The sequence below is a fragment of the Apteryx rowi genome, unplaced genomic scaffold, assembly GCF_003343035.1.
Source record: "Apteryx rowi isolate R43461 unplaced genomic scaffold, aptRow1 scaffold_78, whole genome shotgun sequence".
Classification (NCBI taxonomy): domain Eukaryota; kingdom Metazoa; phylum Chordata; class Aves; order Apterygiformes; family Apterygidae; genus Apteryx; species Apteryx rowi.
This window is the reverse complement of record NW_020451071.1, coordinates 1,177,230-1,192,912: the sequence shown is the minus strand read 5'-3', so window position 1 is coordinate 1,192,912 and position 15,683 is coordinate 1,177,230. Positions and strand designations below refer to the sequence as shown.

General features: G+C 42.5%; 1 protein-coding gene across 1 annotated transcript in view; it reads left to right on the top strand.

Annotated features, from left to right (window-relative positions):
* The window catches only part of MTHFD1 (methylenetetrahydrofolate dehydrogenase, cyclohydrolase and formyltetrahydrofolate synthetase 1), a 45,759-nt gene that overhangs the window by 18,331 nt on the left and 11,745 nt on the right, over positions 1–15,683 (top strand). Inside the window, exons 9-20 of the mRNA XM_026088687.1 lie at positions 1,260–1,387; positions 2,033–2,130; positions 3,054–3,227; positions 3,729–3,865; positions 4,163–4,209; positions 6,268–6,375; positions 6,473–6,547; positions 8,258–8,360; positions 11,566–11,642; positions 12,598–12,738; positions 15,238–15,306; positions 15,488–15,599. Coding sequence (XP_025944472.1) covers positions 1,260–1,387; positions 2,033–2,130; positions 3,054–3,227; positions 3,729–3,865; positions 4,163–4,209; positions 6,268–6,375; positions 6,473–6,547; positions 8,258–8,360; positions 11,566–11,642; positions 12,598–12,738; positions 15,238–15,306; positions 15,488–15,599 — 1,269 coding nt within the window. The remainder of the gene's footprint in view (positions 1–1,259; positions 1,388–2,032; positions 2,131–3,053; positions 3,228–3,728; positions 3,866–4,162; positions 4,210–6,267; positions 6,376–6,472; positions 6,548–8,257; positions 8,361–11,565; positions 11,643–12,597; positions 12,739–15,237; positions 15,307–15,487; positions 15,600–15,683) is intronic.

The window sequence follows — 15,683 nt, the reverse complement described above, 5'->3', positions numbered from 1 at the left end:
TAAAAATTAGTGTTGGTGGGAGCTGCTTTTGTTCGCTCTTCAGTTTTACTGTACTCAGCTGTTCAGGAGTTTGGTTTCTCCTCCACTCCTCCCTCTCACCAAATGTATGTTAAAGTTATTGATTATGTTCTGTGCAAACATACGCTTACTGTATGCAATATAATCTTTCAGTGTAGCAACATTAAAATCTATCTTCAGTTTTTTCACACCACTTAAAAAGTTCCCTGGAGTCTTCATAACGGAAATAAGGATCTGCCACTCTAGGGGAGAAACTTAAATTGGCTTTTTTATGTTGTGTCTAAAATCGGTGAGTTTCTTAGATGACAGTACCAGTTTACTAATGAATTTTCTCTTTCGCTCCTTACGGCTGAGCTTTCCTGGTCACCAGTGAATAGGTCACCACCGGAGAAAAAAATGCTGTATCTGCTTCCGAATTGTCAGGTTGCATAGCTTAGCAGGGGGTGGCGTTTTTTTGCCGGAGAGAAAAGAGGTTACTCCGCTGGAGCTCTTTTAAGCTGCCTGGGAGTTTGTTTAGACAAGAGACTCTGGTCTCTGTGAGCTGCCGTGTTTACTGGTCCGTCATCAGAAAGGTAGTGAGTGACTGAAAAGCACAGCACGTTCTGCCTTCAGTTTCTGTAAAGGCATGTGATTTTATTCAATAATAAGGCCTAGATTTCCTCAAGAATGGAAGAGGAAATATCAATCTGGGGTTCTGGGACAAGCAAACCATGTTTGTTCTCTCACATCTTCTAGACCTTTGGTTCATATCGCTTTCAAGCTGGAAGCTGTCCTGTCTCTTCAGAGCAGTACAGCAGAAGTTGTGAGAGGATGGTTCAGCTGACATCTCTGCCGTATGTCTCATTTGCTTTTACACCTCGACAGATCTGAGACTTGGGCTGTGGTTTTGGTCCCTCTGCTGCCAGAAGCTGCATTTGTTTTGGCATCTTCTTCAAACTGCCCTATGGGGCATACGCTATCGAGAAAGCACCTGCATCCTCAGGGAAGGAGAGACCCTCTGGTCTAACTCGCCTGAGGATAAATGGTGCCTGATGGTTTGCATGCACCCTGACAGTCTGCTCGGAGTGAAGTCTGGTGATAACAGCTTTGTCCCGTGCTGTCATTTAGTTTTTTCTTTGCAACTTCTGGAGACTCAGCTTCTGATTTAGTTACTCCAACAGACTTGCGCATCAGTCAGTGCTCCCTTCTCTGTTGCTTTGATGAAATGTGATCTGTATAGCTTTTTTTCCTTAAATCCCCAGACAGCACAAAGGCCAGTGGGAAGAGGGTTGTAGGAGACGTGGCATACAGTACAGCAAAGGAAAAAGCTTCCTACATCACCCCTGTCCCGGGTGGCGTTGGGCCAATGACTGTGGCCATGTTAATGCAGGTATGTGAACAGCCTGTGACGCTGCTGGTCATTTCCTCTGGATTTGCCTTTTGGGGTGCGTTGCGGCTGGCCGCTGCCGCACTGCTAAAAACAACTGTGCTTCCTTCTTGCTTTRCAAAGGTCTAGACCAATTGGGATTTCCAAGTCCTAATTCAAACAATTTGGATTGAGTTAACTGAGGGAGAAGATGTACTTAAAGGAAATGTTAGGACAGAAGTGGGGTTTGGGTTTCTGGGTTTTTTTGTTTTTTTGACTGTGGCCTCTTAAAGCTATGAGAAATGGGCTTGTTTTATAAAGCTTTGTGTGTAGCTCTAGAACTATCCACAAGGTGATGGGTTAAAGGGGAGAATAACAGTATAAGCCAGCTCCCTCTTGTTCTCCGCTTTGCTCAAGAGAGCCTGCTGGCACAGAATGCAAAAAAAAAAAAAAAAGCAGTGCACTGAAAGATGTATGTTTTTTTTCTTTTTAAGAAAATCACAAGCAAAACCTTAGTCTGGATTTTTAGCAGTGAATTTAACCAAAGCACCTTGTGTTAATCCCAGACTGAGACACAGGGGAGGGGAAATCCGTTCTGAGCCTCTGCGTGTTAACCATTGTGGTTCGTACAGCAGTGATTGCTATAGTATATTCTCATGTTCATTTTAGAGCACAGTGGAGAGTGCGCAACGTTTTTTGGAGAAATTCCAGCCTGGAAAATGGAACATCCGATATAACCAGCTTACGCTAAAGATGCCTGTTCCAAGGTAATGCTTTCAATGAAGCCACTGGGAGTATTCATGCAGTATAGTATTCCCTTATATTCTCAAGCTTTGTATAATACAGGGCATCCATGAGAGTACTGCTGGCAGGCTTGTTTGGGAAATGAACCGCTTTGTTTTGAGTTTTGGGGTTTTTTTGACTGCTTTCTTTTGTAAAATGATGGCAAAGTTATAGGCCTGGCCCGAGAGAATAATGTGTCTGGATAGATTTCTTCCTTTCCCTAGAGCCCATCAGATTTACCAGGGCCCCACTTCAGCACAGGACTAGTGTTTAGTTTCATAGGACCATGTGAATCCTTCTGAGGTTGATTTACACAGATTGCAGCCGAGGTTGAAGTTTGAAAAGAGGTATGAGAAAACACTGTGAGGCCTTCCTAAGGGAGCAGAACTAACTTGCAGTGCTCCAATGATATATGTTGCCATTTTACATTAATGGTGCACTTCAGCTCAGGTCATATGGATATCATTAAGGCATAAACATGGATGTCCACAAAATAGCTTGGGCCGGCTATATAATTGCTGACTCGGCAAGTAGCRAGGCACTGTTCTTTTTTGGGAGCTTTTCAGTCTGACATAACAAAAACATAGCACCTTGACGTAGGAGCTGTTGGTGTAAAGCCCCCAAGGAACAGTTCAAAATATGCAAAGTGCCATAAGGGAGCATGAAAGGTATCTACAGAAAGGCGTTCTGTGTGGTTTTTTGTTTTGTTCTGTTTTTTTTTTAACTGCTTTGAACACGCACCTATTCTAATGCCACCAGTGTTGGTGGGGTTGATTCATTTAGCTAGGAGAGGCTGAAGCTTCCCTTTTAAAATACAGATTGGGTGTTTGTGGGTCACGCCTGCCAGAAGCAGATAATCTGTGAGAAGTCTGTGTTTTATGAACTGACCTTGCTCTCTTTCTTTAAGTGATATTGAGATATCGCGATCTTGCATACCCAAGCCCATTGACCAAGTTGCGAAAGAAGCTGGCCTACTCCCTGACGAGGTGGAGCTCTATGGCCAAACTAAAGCCAAGGTTCAGCTGTCGGCTCTCAGGCGACTGCAGGACCAGCCAAATGGCAAATACGTTGTTGTTACTGGGTAGGTACTTCCCTCACTGAGGAGACATTGTGTACGTGGTGTCAAGGTGAAAAGAAATTCTGTCAACATGGCTTGTGACTGTATTGCCCTTTGGTCAGGTGACTATGTGAGGTGCTCTGGGTTTTAACAAATCGCTAAAAATCTGTCTGTTTGGGAAATAGAATCATCTCTTGTGCCAAATAGTGGGAACGTGATTTAGTAGTTCTCTTCTGGTCACTCATTGTTTTGCTCTGCAGGTAAGATTTATGAAGGGCAGACTGGATCATATTCAAAGTCCTCCTAGTCCAACAGTTACCAAGAAGTTGGTTTAGAGGAAAGCTGTGTAATAGTATGCCAATCTCATTCCAATTTCCAATTGCTGAAGATTAGCTGAAGTCTGAACCAATCCAGAATTTGATTTGGCCTTAACTGCACTCACTGGTGCCTGTGTTATCCCTGTAAGTGTTTTGAGTCTCATCCACCACGAAGGCTTCATCGTGTCTCTTGTGCTTTGTACTGCAGAATAACTCCTACTCCGCTGGGAGAGGGGAAAAGCACCACTACCATAGGTCTTGTTCAAGCCTTAGGAGCACACCTCCACCAGAACGTCTTTGCTTGTGTTCGGCAGCCTTCTCAGGGGCCAACCTTTGGTATAAAAGGTATGAGTTGTTCTGTTGTTTGCAGTTGGAATGAATGGGAAAAGATGGCATTCAGAGATAGATTTTTTTCTTTTTCTGCTCTTATAGTTTTGCATAATTCCCAGTTAGGATTACATTTCTTTAAGAAAAAAAAACTTTGAGTATTTTCTTCAGTCTTGTCCCTAACTGCTGTGCTGAGACTTTAACTAAACTATTCAACAGTAGGCTGCTTCTTAAAACCCTTAAGAAAATGCATGTAATATCACTCTGGGCTAAGGACACCTTTATTTGCATGATTTAACTATTGTCTCTCTATAGGTGGAGCTGCAGGTGGTGGCTATTCTCAGGTTATCCCCATGGAAGAGGTAATTTTTAATACAAAGCCTCATTGTACATAATAACCTGCAGGCTTTCAAGAGATACTGTAGTCAGATAATTTATGAAATCTCTTTGTTTATGGCCCAGTGTAGCTGTCCAAGAACAGATGCTTGGTTTCAGAAAACCTTTTTCAAAAACAGACATCATCTTTTGCTTCAGAAGGATGTCTGCATGGTCAGGGAATACTTCATAGAACTGGATATTCAGAATCTCTGTTCCCTGCCCTTTTCCACTGCTGAATTGCTGCATCCCCTTGAGCAAAGCACATCCTGTGCTTCCTTTTCTCAGTGCTGAAATGAAGATGATAATAACTCACTACATTTTGGAAGCATACTAAGTAATTCTGTCAGCAGCAGTGGTCACTTACTTTTTCTGTGTGTTATTTCAGTGTACTTATGTTTTAGATCACTAACATGCGATGGGAAAAGGGAAGATGAGAATCAGTAGTGCCAAGGCTTTAGCCTGCAGGTGACTAGCATTTTTGCATATTTCTAACGTGACTTGGCAGCAAGTAAAATCCTGTGTCTGGGGGCAGGGAGCTGAAAGGCATGTGTGCTGGCCTGTGCTCTCGTGCTTCCCCCAATTCTCATGTGAGTGCTTGTAGAAGCTCTCTCTTGTGCACTGACTGATGCAGGGCAATTCTAGGAGGAAAAGCAGAAATGATCAAAGGGCTGTTTGTTCTGATTGATGTGGCAAGTCCATAAAAGATAAAAATGTTAAGGAGATGGCAGATTGATTTAGTCAGGTAGCAAAAGATCTGTGAATGAGAGATGTGACTGAGGAAAAACAACCTTCTCCTGTTTGTGACTGTTAGTAAGACGAGCCAAAATACTTAACTGTGTGCAACAGTGGGAAACAGCCCCACTCTTGGAAGGAAGCTGGCTGAAAGGACTTTCTTTAAGCATGACCCACGTGGTAGAATTACACACGCTGTAGGCTTGTGGGGGTGTTTTAATCAATGCATGCCTTATAAAATGCAAATGTCTGGAGTTACTAGTCACAGTGATGACCTTGATAAATCTTTGGATATTTCTGCATGCAGCTTTTGTCCCAAAAAATACTTAGCTAATGAGAAACTTTAAAGTGAGGACTGCAGAACCAAGGTGATAGTAATTGTTTCTTGTTGCGTGTATAAGAATGGGCAATAATTAGGTTTGCTAATTAGGATTGATAATTAGCACATGACAGTTTGACTCTGGTTTTAGCTGTCTGTTTTTTAAGACCACAGTAGCAAGGCTCTGACAAAGTGTGTGGTATCTTAAGATTTGTTGTTATATGACCTTTTCTAATGTCATTTTCCTTTTTTACTGCACTGCTCCAGAGGAAAGATGGTTTTAACCACTCCCGTCTCTCCCCTGCCATAATTCTTGTTTGTCAAGTAAGCTATATGTTCTGAGTCTCCTGTCAGCATAGCTATAGTGCAGCAAGATAACTCATGGAGGCAAGCTCGCTCAGACTATCTTTAAATCAAATAGAACCAAGAAACCTACTAGCAGTGTCACTGTGTAGTATGTAGTCTACAGTTCTGCCTAAGATATTGTGCGAGTGGTTGAGTGGTTAGCTTATGCAGAGCTCTATGCAATCACAGCTCTACTGCTGTCACTACCCAAGGCTGCTAGTTTGAATTTAGCTCGGGTATCTTCGTGGGAGCAGCAGCCTCTTCGGCTAATGTAGGTGTCAAACCTGTTGTGCAAATAGTGTGAGTAGGTCAGAAGGAAGGTAAAGGAGGTGTCATGCAGATGTGTCATCCCATGGTCTTCTCAGGTATCAAGGAGCCTGGCAGAATTTTTCTTGTGCAAAAATCTTCTTATGTGGAGGCATCGTTCTGGAAGTTTGTAATATGACATAAATGTGGGGGAGGCGTTTTTCTGTTTTAGAGAAATTCTTTCCTCTCTTCCACATACTGTACTGAGCAATCTCTCCCCTTCTACCCTCACCCACTTTAACATTGCTATTAATATTTCTCTTTCCATCTGGCTACGATGAATTGAAATAAATGAAAATTGCAGCAGGATGGGGTAACTGATGCGTTTTATATCCTCTAGTTTAACCTTCACCTCACTGGTGACATCCACGCTATCACTGCTGCAAACAACCTGGTTGCTGCTGCTGTCGATGCACGTATATTCCATGAGCTAACTCAGACTGACCAGGTATGACCCTTTCTTATGATGTGTTTGAGCCCAGCCCACTTTGGTCAAGATATTTTGGGTATGCCATCCCCACTAACTGTGCGTTTCATTCTGTAAGGCTCTCTATAACCGATTGGTGCCTCCTGTCAATGGTGTTAGGAAGTTCTCAGACATTCAGATTCGAAGACTACAGGTAAGTTCACTGGTCTCAAGTTGGTTCCTGGCTCTGTTCCACTTATTCTTTTGTTGCATAAGCAGAGGCAGGTTGCGGAAACCACTGTGCTGTCCTGTAGGTTATTCTGCTGGCATTTATTGTTTGCATAAAATGTGCGAAAGTATGGTAGCCCTTCTTTCAGCACAGATAATGATGAGACACAGCCCCAAGGGGGAAGAATCATTGATCTAACTTCGTTTGTCATACACTGTATGAGTAACATAGTGGGAAGAGGTAGAGAGATCAGTGCCCTTTATTGATAGTGTCAATTTGGTGTCTTTCGTGCAGCATAAGACAGGACCAGAAACAGTCTTTGTCCCTTATACTCAGTTACAGCTGAAGATAAATATTTCCTATGTATGTGACAGCTGTTGAGATATTGCAGCACAAAAGAGGCAAGTTTAGAATACAGCAGAAAGAGAAGGTAGTAGAGAGTTTTATTTTCTTATTCAGATTGAACAAACATGTAGAAACGGACATTTCCCCCCCCCCCCCCCCCCCCAAAAAAAAATCCCAGTTAAATGAGCAGCCTTGTCAATGAGTGGCAGTCCCTGAGTGGACTGCAGCTCTTCTCATCCTCAGAAATCAATGTGAACCCACGTGTGTCCCTGGCCTCTGCAAAAATGAGGATTAACAGAGGAATAATTTTGCATTGGGCTCAGACCTTTCGTCTAGGGCCTGCTGAGCTCTTTTCAAGCTGCATATTACCTGTTTGTACAATATTCAAGCTGGATCAGTTGCCCATTTGGAGATCAGGAACAACAGTCTAAGAACAATGCTTAGGAAGCTAAAGCTCTGATTTATTAATTGGCTATAATGTCTCAACCATAAAAGAAAGCGTGATTTGCTTCCTCTGCTGAGCAAGGAAATTATATTATGTTGCTTGATGTTACTGACAGACTGCTGAGGGAACTCTACCCTAACTACTACTCTGGTTAGTGAATGCTGAGATGTGAAAGGTATACTAATACTCCAGAAAGGGGGATCTTCTTGATTTTTAATTGGAGGATTTTTAAAGGAGGATTTAGGAGGAGTTAGCTGTCTAATAAAAGTAAATAAATAAATGAGCTTGCTCATTCATAAATGAGCTCAATCGTTTGCCCCATTCCTATGCTTGCACTTGTATCAGGCTTCTTGAGATAATTCTTCTCTCAATTAAGCAACTTGGCAAACTGCCCATCCTCTCAGTACGTTCAAGATCAGCTTTCTGGGATGCCGACAGCCTTGTGACTGAATTGTTTAATTCCTCCTTTGTGCTGCTTAACCAGCGTGCTGAAAGCAGTGTCTTTCAGTCCGTATGGCTGTGCGCAATGACCCTAGGCAAGCTGATGGGAAGTGGATGTAAGCATGTGAGGCTGATGCTTAGAGCAGGGCATGTAAGAAACTGCAGAGCTTTCTCTCTCTTACTCTTTCTGTAGATGCTTTACACAAAGCTTGGTGACAGCCTGCCCTAATGAGCTCTGTTGTCTGCTTTGCCCTTTACTAGCTGGCCAGCAGCAAGCTCTGCTTCCACGTACACACTGATACGGGGACCTAGGAGAAGGAGCACCAAAAAGGCATCCCCTCCTTATTTCTGAAAATGCAGATGCTGCTGCCAAAGGCTAATTGCTTTAATGAAAATTCATTTCTGTAAATCTTTCCATTCTAATTCTTGTTTTGTTTTGTTTTTTTGTTCTTTCTTCCACCTAGAAATTGGGCATTAACAAGACTGATCCCGCAGCTTTGACAAAGGAAGAGATAAATGTATTTGTGAGACTGGATATTGACCCAGCCACCATAACATGGCAAAGAGGTACAAGAGCCATTAAATGAAGGAATTATTAGGAAACAAAATGTGTGTGAAACCAGAAGTTTTTAAATGCAGCAGGAACTGTTTTTCTTGGGAAAATGGGAGAGAAGAACGGGCTGGCCTCTCTTTTGGAGTGTTTGGTGGGATAGATGTTTTCTTGGACTGTAGCTGGGTTCTCATTACTAAAGGGTCTGACACAGAAGTTTGAATTTTAATCTTTGTGAATTCAGAGCAGACTTCACGAATGGGTACAGTTTTTTGTTTCTGGTTTTGTCAGTCACTTGGAGTTCAGAGATCAGCAACTGTAGCCAACAGCCTTTTTCCTGACTATTTGAAAAAAGGCTGTGAGCACCAAGAGGGCACTGCTCTGGCATTAAACTCAGGATGCTCTGCTGGGGGCTGACAGCAAGTAAAGGCCAGGCTGTAAAAGTTTTTAAAGATACCTGAAGGTATAGGTAGGTACCCAGAGGAAAAACCACGCACACACAAGTGTGCTGGGCTTATATCCCACACGATTTTGGAATTAAACAGGTATTAAACATCATCTTAATCAAACATTTGTACCATCTTTACTAGTGCTGACCTATGTCTTTAGGTACCTTTGAAATTTTTGAAAAATATGACTTGAATTTCTTTGCCTCAGATTCATCCCACCTACTAGAGGTACATTATTTCCCTCAGCCTCCTCTGAGCTCAGTAATGAGCAACAGATTTGGGGAGTCTGAATTACCCCTCAAGCATCAGCTTTACTGTTGAAAGCAGTAGTGGTTGATGAGCTTTGCACTTTGGGTAACGTTAGAGATGGGCTGCTTGTCCCCCTGTTACATGGGTGCAAAGCATATGAGATAGGACAGTGGTACTGCACTGTGCTGCTAGGATATATTTTTAGATTGCAGGGATGTTATGTGCAGCAGCAGTGAGTCCACTGCCTCCTGTGAAGACTGATTGGCAATAAATGCTGATTTTTCCCACCCCCCTATCATCAGTCAGCTGCATCCTAAATTGTTGAAGATTACTGTCTGTCTTGGAACAGTAGCAGAGACTTTTCTCGTCATTAATTTTTTTCTGAGTTTTGTTTATTAATCGCAATACAAATCTGCTAACGGGATGAGAGAATGGTAAATCTTTCCAGGTACTGATCTTGATATTGTCCCAGTTGAATCGGTTGGTTCAACTACAGCTGCAAAGAAATAATAGCAACTGATTGATTCAGACATTGTTCTAGCGTTTAAAGCAGCACTGTCTGGACACTTGCACCCTGCAGGATAGCAGAAACCACTGGCTTAATTAAGCTTCATTGTTAGAGGTGTTTTCAGGTATCAGCAGCCTCTGGATAATTCTATATTAAGGAATTCCAGTATGAGTTTTCTCTTTAAAGTTCTATTATGTTCTGTTTTCTTTGCAGTCTTAAATTGGAAGCTTTATACTTTTTCACTGATTATACTTATTATAACAGGTTTAGAAAATTTAACACTAGGATCATCAGATGCGGTCAAATAAGTGTAAAAGTACTAAGAAACAATTGGTTTTCCTTTCTGTGTGAGAATAAACTCTGCTAATACTAAGCACTTGTATACCTTCTGGGGTCTGTGCCAGTCTAGCTGTTTTCTAGCTAGAAATTATTTTGGAACAGGTATGTCCTGCAACGTCTGTTCAAGTACAAAATCTGCATGTGGATTCAGTGTTACTTTGTGTTTGTAATAGTATTTCTCAGATATTTTACAGAGGCTTTTCTATCACGGATTTTCCCAGTTTTGTATAATGCTTCCTGTTAAACAAGTTACTCTGTTAGCACCTGGCGAAAGACTCCTGGTTTCCTATGAAACGGTCTGTCACCCCTCCAGCCTCTTTCTTCCCAGCCATAGACATGTCAGCTTCCCCATGTTACTCGTTACATCTTTGCAGGCTGGTCGGCTGTTGCCCAGTGGAATAGATAATGGCTGATTTCTGCCTGCTTTTTCCTTTCTAAGAACTAACTGGGGTCCGTCCTGTCTTTCCCCAGCTGCCTCTTTGCAAAACTTGTAGGCGTTTCGTAACTGTTGAAACACCTACTGTTCTGTCGAACTGCAGTTAAACTTGGAAGGCAAGTTGAAAAAGGAAGGGGAAGGGCAGCTAGATGGGCAGGCGGTGTGATTGCAGAAGTCCCACTTTTAGCCAGTTTGCTAGAGAGAGGAGTCTAGTACCTCACTGGCCATCCTGCTTGCAAGAGCAGCACAGAGTTAAGTGCAGAATCGATAAACGGATGGCCCAGGATATTTTTCAGCCAACACCGCTTTCTGAACATCCTCAGTATCTAAAGCTCATTACAGCTCAGGCGCCTTGGCAATGCCATGCTCCTCTTCCCAAATTTGTATCTTCAGTCCAAACACTTAGCTGAAACTTGAGTATCCTGGGATATGTTTTTAGGCTGGACATTACAAATACAGATCACATCAGTAATCCGTGGCTTTCGTTAACTAAAAGTAAGATTGATCTCTCCTGGTGAAGTAGCCTGGCTGAATTAGTTTTTCACTAGCAAAAGGAATTACAAATACAGACAGATCTTTCTCTTTTAGACCCCAAGAGTATTGCTCTGTCTCCTTTTTATGAAAATGCARTGTGAAATATATACTCCAAAACTTGATTTGTAGCCTCTAATGTGACTAAATTAGTCTGTCTCATGGGAAATTTCTATAAAATACTTAGGATATTTCAAGCAGATAGTAAGAAACATCAAATTTAAGCCAATATTAGATAGTTTATGTTTCCAAGATGATTTGAGTTAACAGGGCTGAGTAGRAATTCCCACTAAAAGGGTAGAATCTGTCCATTTTATCATTTATCTTTTAAAATGATAATTTTATTTCCTTTTGGCTGCAGTAATGTCCTGATCTCATGTTGACTAATGATGGTGAAAAAGTAATTGGAATAATACCATCAGCTTTGCTTTTGGGGAGGCTTGTGCCTTATGGTTAACGCAGAGGCAGGGAGGTTGATTCCCTCACGATCCAGTGCAGCATCTCCAATGTGCGACTGTGGGTATCTTAAAATCATTGCAGTTCCGGTTTGGTGGAAGTATCATGCTGAGTAGTGCTTGCTGTTGTTGAGGACAGGATGGTATCTTAGACCGAATCTTCCTACCTGGTCTAGTTGGGTGTTCCTAATAGGGCAGAGATGAAACGTATGACTTGAAACGTGACTTCTCATGTTCCTATCTGCATCCCTGCAGTGCTGGATACAAATGACAGGTTCCTTAGGAGAATCACTATTGGACAATCTCCAACAGAAAAAGGATTCTCGCGAACGGTAATTGTACTCATCTCTTCCATTATTCCATCTTTTAAAAAGCACACAGGAAAACATGGTCCTAAGACAAGATTCCCTGACTCCAGGTATTTTCATCTTCTACCAGTAACTTGTTAAAGAGAAAGTAGAAAAGTCCCTTACAGCAGGCAGTTAAATTCACTGCCAACGCTATGTTCAGTTTTATCATCCGTTCCCCTCTTTCCCTGTTCTGAATGTTGGCTTCCTGAACTGGGATGACTGTGGCACAGTAACAGTGACACACAAATACCCCTTGCAAATACGATGCGTGGCAATTGCTAACCTTAGCCACTCCAGACCCTTTGGGTGGGATGCAGCTGGCCAAAACTAGACACTGCGTCTGAGCTCGTTGTCTAGATTTATTGTATAATCGATAGAGAAAAATAGGCAATCTGGGCTGTGATTCCTCTCATCCTTAAGTAGCTGTCAAGTTAATAGTTCGAATGGATTATGCTCAAAAAGCCTCTTTATTGACTAGAAAAGGTCCCTAGAGTGCCTAGCCTAGATGGAGGTGTCTCTGTTATGTCAGATGAATTCTACCCTTCATTTTCTACAGAATCTGCTAGATTTTGTTGTATATTATACTGTTTAGTGATGGTCAGACGAGTTAGTAAACTAGCTCAGTCTTCAAAAATATAGTTTGTTGGTGTTAAACATTTTTTCATGAATCATTAATTTATGTACCAGGAGAGAATCACATAATAGCAGTGGAATAAGTAGTTTTTACTTCATGCTGCAGAAAAAATTCTAGCTTAAAGCTGCATATTTGAAGTGAAGTATGTTCTGAGAGTAATACTTCAGATTGCTTTTATGTATGTATGTGTGTATTTTTTAAGATGATGATAATTGGCCTTTTTCCAAGAATTTAACGGAGATAAAGATTTTTGCTAGGGAATTATGATGAGTTCTTTTCACAGTCTTTATTCATCTCTTGCAGGCACAGTTTGACATCACGGTGGCCAGTGAAATCATGGCAGTCTTAGCACTCGCTGATGGGTTGGATGATATGAGAATGCGTCTGGGAAGAATGGTAGTAGCTTCCAGCAAGAAGGGAGAACCAGTTACAGCAGATGACCTTGTAAGAGAGTCATTCAGTCCTTAAATGCCAAACGCCTGCTATTGCATTTGAAAGACTTGGGTTGGAAAGTGTAAAGAGATGGTTACATACAGAAAAGACTTCAGTATATCAAAGATTAAAGGTGAAATCTTAGCCCTTAGATTTAGTGAAGGTTTGTGACTTTATGCACAGTGTATGTGCATGCGATCTGGGCATGGACAAGGGGCTCTGTGATGTGCTGTATGTCAGATTGCACCATAGGAATTAATGGGGAAATACAAGTGGTATCTAGATAAGAAGCATAAATATGAATAGGAAGAATTCAAAATGCATCCTGCTGGCCATCCTGTTTTCTCAGGCTCCCTGGAGGGAGGAAAACACTGAGCAGAAACAAAGCCTGTGCGAGTTTAATTACAGGTGATGAATTATCTTCTGCTGGGAGACAATGTTATAAAAGCTGAACTCTGCAAAGAAGTGCAAGGTTTCCATAAGGCAGTCTTGGGGTGGGGTGGGGGGAGAGGAGGAGGTGTTGGGGGCGTGGGAGAGAGACACAAATCCCTTATTTCCACTGTGTGAAATGCTGAATATAGTGGAACTGGTRATGTCTGTTACTGGTACGTAAAACAGGGCTGGGGCACAAGCTGCAGCACTGTCTTGCAGTTATCCGTACAATAATGGTTAACCCAGTTCTTGGCACGTTTGTGGAGTGTGTCAGCTACCGCTCTCCCAAACAGTGCTTCAGCCTATGCCCCAGGCACTTCTTCCAATAAATGCTTTGGAGAAAGCAGCCCTGTTTGGGGGAAGGAAGGGGGATTGAGCTCTGTGTGTGTGTGAATTGTACCCTGCCACTTTGCCTCAAGACAGAGAACAAGTTCAGGACTGTTTCGCTGGTCAATAGAGAAATAATATTGGTACTCCCTGTTGTCCTGTATAGTACATTTTTCAGTTTTGCAAGTTAGGATGGTGCGGTGTTAAGGAAGTTTCCCTTGTATTCTTTGAATGTGCTTGTCCAGTGGGACAGAAGAACCCACGGGATGGGTATCCTGATCAGTGTCCCTAGCAAGATGGGACCCAGCGCAAAGCTCCTAGCTCTCTCTCTCCATTTTTGCTTTTTCTTCCTTCCAGGACAAGCCTGAGAAATACTAAATTAGCAACATGGCCTAACTCTGGCCCCTGCAGAAAAAGGATTAGTCCTGAGAACCCTGTGTCTGTAAATGCTGTGATTTGAGACGTTTGTTGGGAGTGAGGGAAGGTGCATGCTTAAGTTCTGTAAGCAGCTTGGATATTTCAGTTCGTACTGCTGACATGCTGCGAGCTTAACCTTGAGGACCTCAGTTAACCCCTGTTAAGAGAAAGCCTCTCTTGCTTCCTGTCAGCAATAGGTGCAGATGACCCTTGGGTAGGGAGTTGCTTTATGAGTTTTAGGTAGAGTCTGGGTAATAGAAGTGTTTCAGCTCAAGACCGAATATTTTTTAACCTCATTGTGTTTAATTGTAACTGCAGAGCAGAGGATCCTATCAGATCTATCCAACAGGTTCTCTTGATGTTACACTTGTTTTTGCAGATGCAGCTGTTGGCTCGCATCGTTAGGACTGCATTACATACTCCTTATGCAGGCAGAAACATTGTGGTTGCAAAGGCCAAATTGTCAGAATGATATGTTCAAAGCTGGGTTCTTCTGCTGTGATACACCAATGTCACAATTGTGTTACCAGGAAGCCCAAAAAAGCTGGGAAGAAATGTGGCAGCAAAAACTGACTACAGGCTTTTTAGAGATGGAGATGTATTGAACTGCCACTGAGTGACACAGACCTGAAATGTCATTATGGAAATGAATCTGGCTCTGTGGGTTTTCTTTATTCTCAAGATGACTGAAGCTTAAAGCTTTTCCGTTAAATGTTAACGAAGCTTTCTTTTGGAAAGATTGAAACTAATGAAACAAAGCAGTGAATTTCTTACAAAAGAAAAAGAGATCTTTCACATAATTGAGTGCTGCAATCTAGTTGAAATTAAGAGGAAAGGAAATCATGTTTCAAGGTTTTCATAACTGCTCTGAACATTTGGCTTAGCCTGCATGGAAGCAGTTCTAGCTACTTTTGGAAGTGCTGGGTAGCAGCCAGTTAAGTTTCCAATGGACTGTCAGTCGCAAGGATGACGGAACCACTGCTTTCCCTTCCTGGGGTGGTGTGGATGAAGTCGCAAGCTTTTGCCTTGCAGGAGGCAGCAGGGTACAGAGCTACACCTAAGGGGAAACAGAGACTCCAGTATTTGCCTTTCATGATGCCAGCTTGTCCTTTCTCACAAGCACAAGGGCTCACTTTAAAAGTTGTTTCTGCACAAGAGGCTTGGGCAGGATGTAGCAGTTGGTTGTGCACATTTGTCAGTATTTAGAACCGAGATGTTGAAATGGTGGTGGTGGTCTAGAAAAAAAGGTATCTGGAGCAACAGCTGGTTCTGTTCCTGAAAGCTCACTGGGACAAAAGTAGATCTGGGAACTGACTGCTCTTCTTTTTCCTTTAGGGGGTGACTGGTGCTCTGGCCGTCTTGATGAAAGATGCTGTTAAGCCAAACCTCATGCAGACACTAGAGGTGAGCACAGATGGGCTTTTTAAGTATTTGCTATGTGTGTGTGCTGAAAGCCAAGAAGCAACCAGTCTAGTTCACTCTTCACGGATCAGCCCGGGCTTACTCTGCTTAGAGTTGGAGGAGATGTTTATCCCCCTCTCCCCGCCTTCCTCCCTCCCTCCCTCCCTTTCTCTCCCTTTTCCAGGGAACACCAGTGTTTGTTCATGCTGGACCTTTTGCCAATATTGCACATGGGAATTCTTCGGTGTTGGCAGACAAAATTGCACTGAAGCTTGTGGGCAAAGACGGCTTTGTTGGTAAGTGTATGCTCTTTGCAGGGAGGGAGCTGCCTTTTTTTTTAATCTTGACTGTCTTTGTTTTTCATCTTGGAAGAAGCTCCT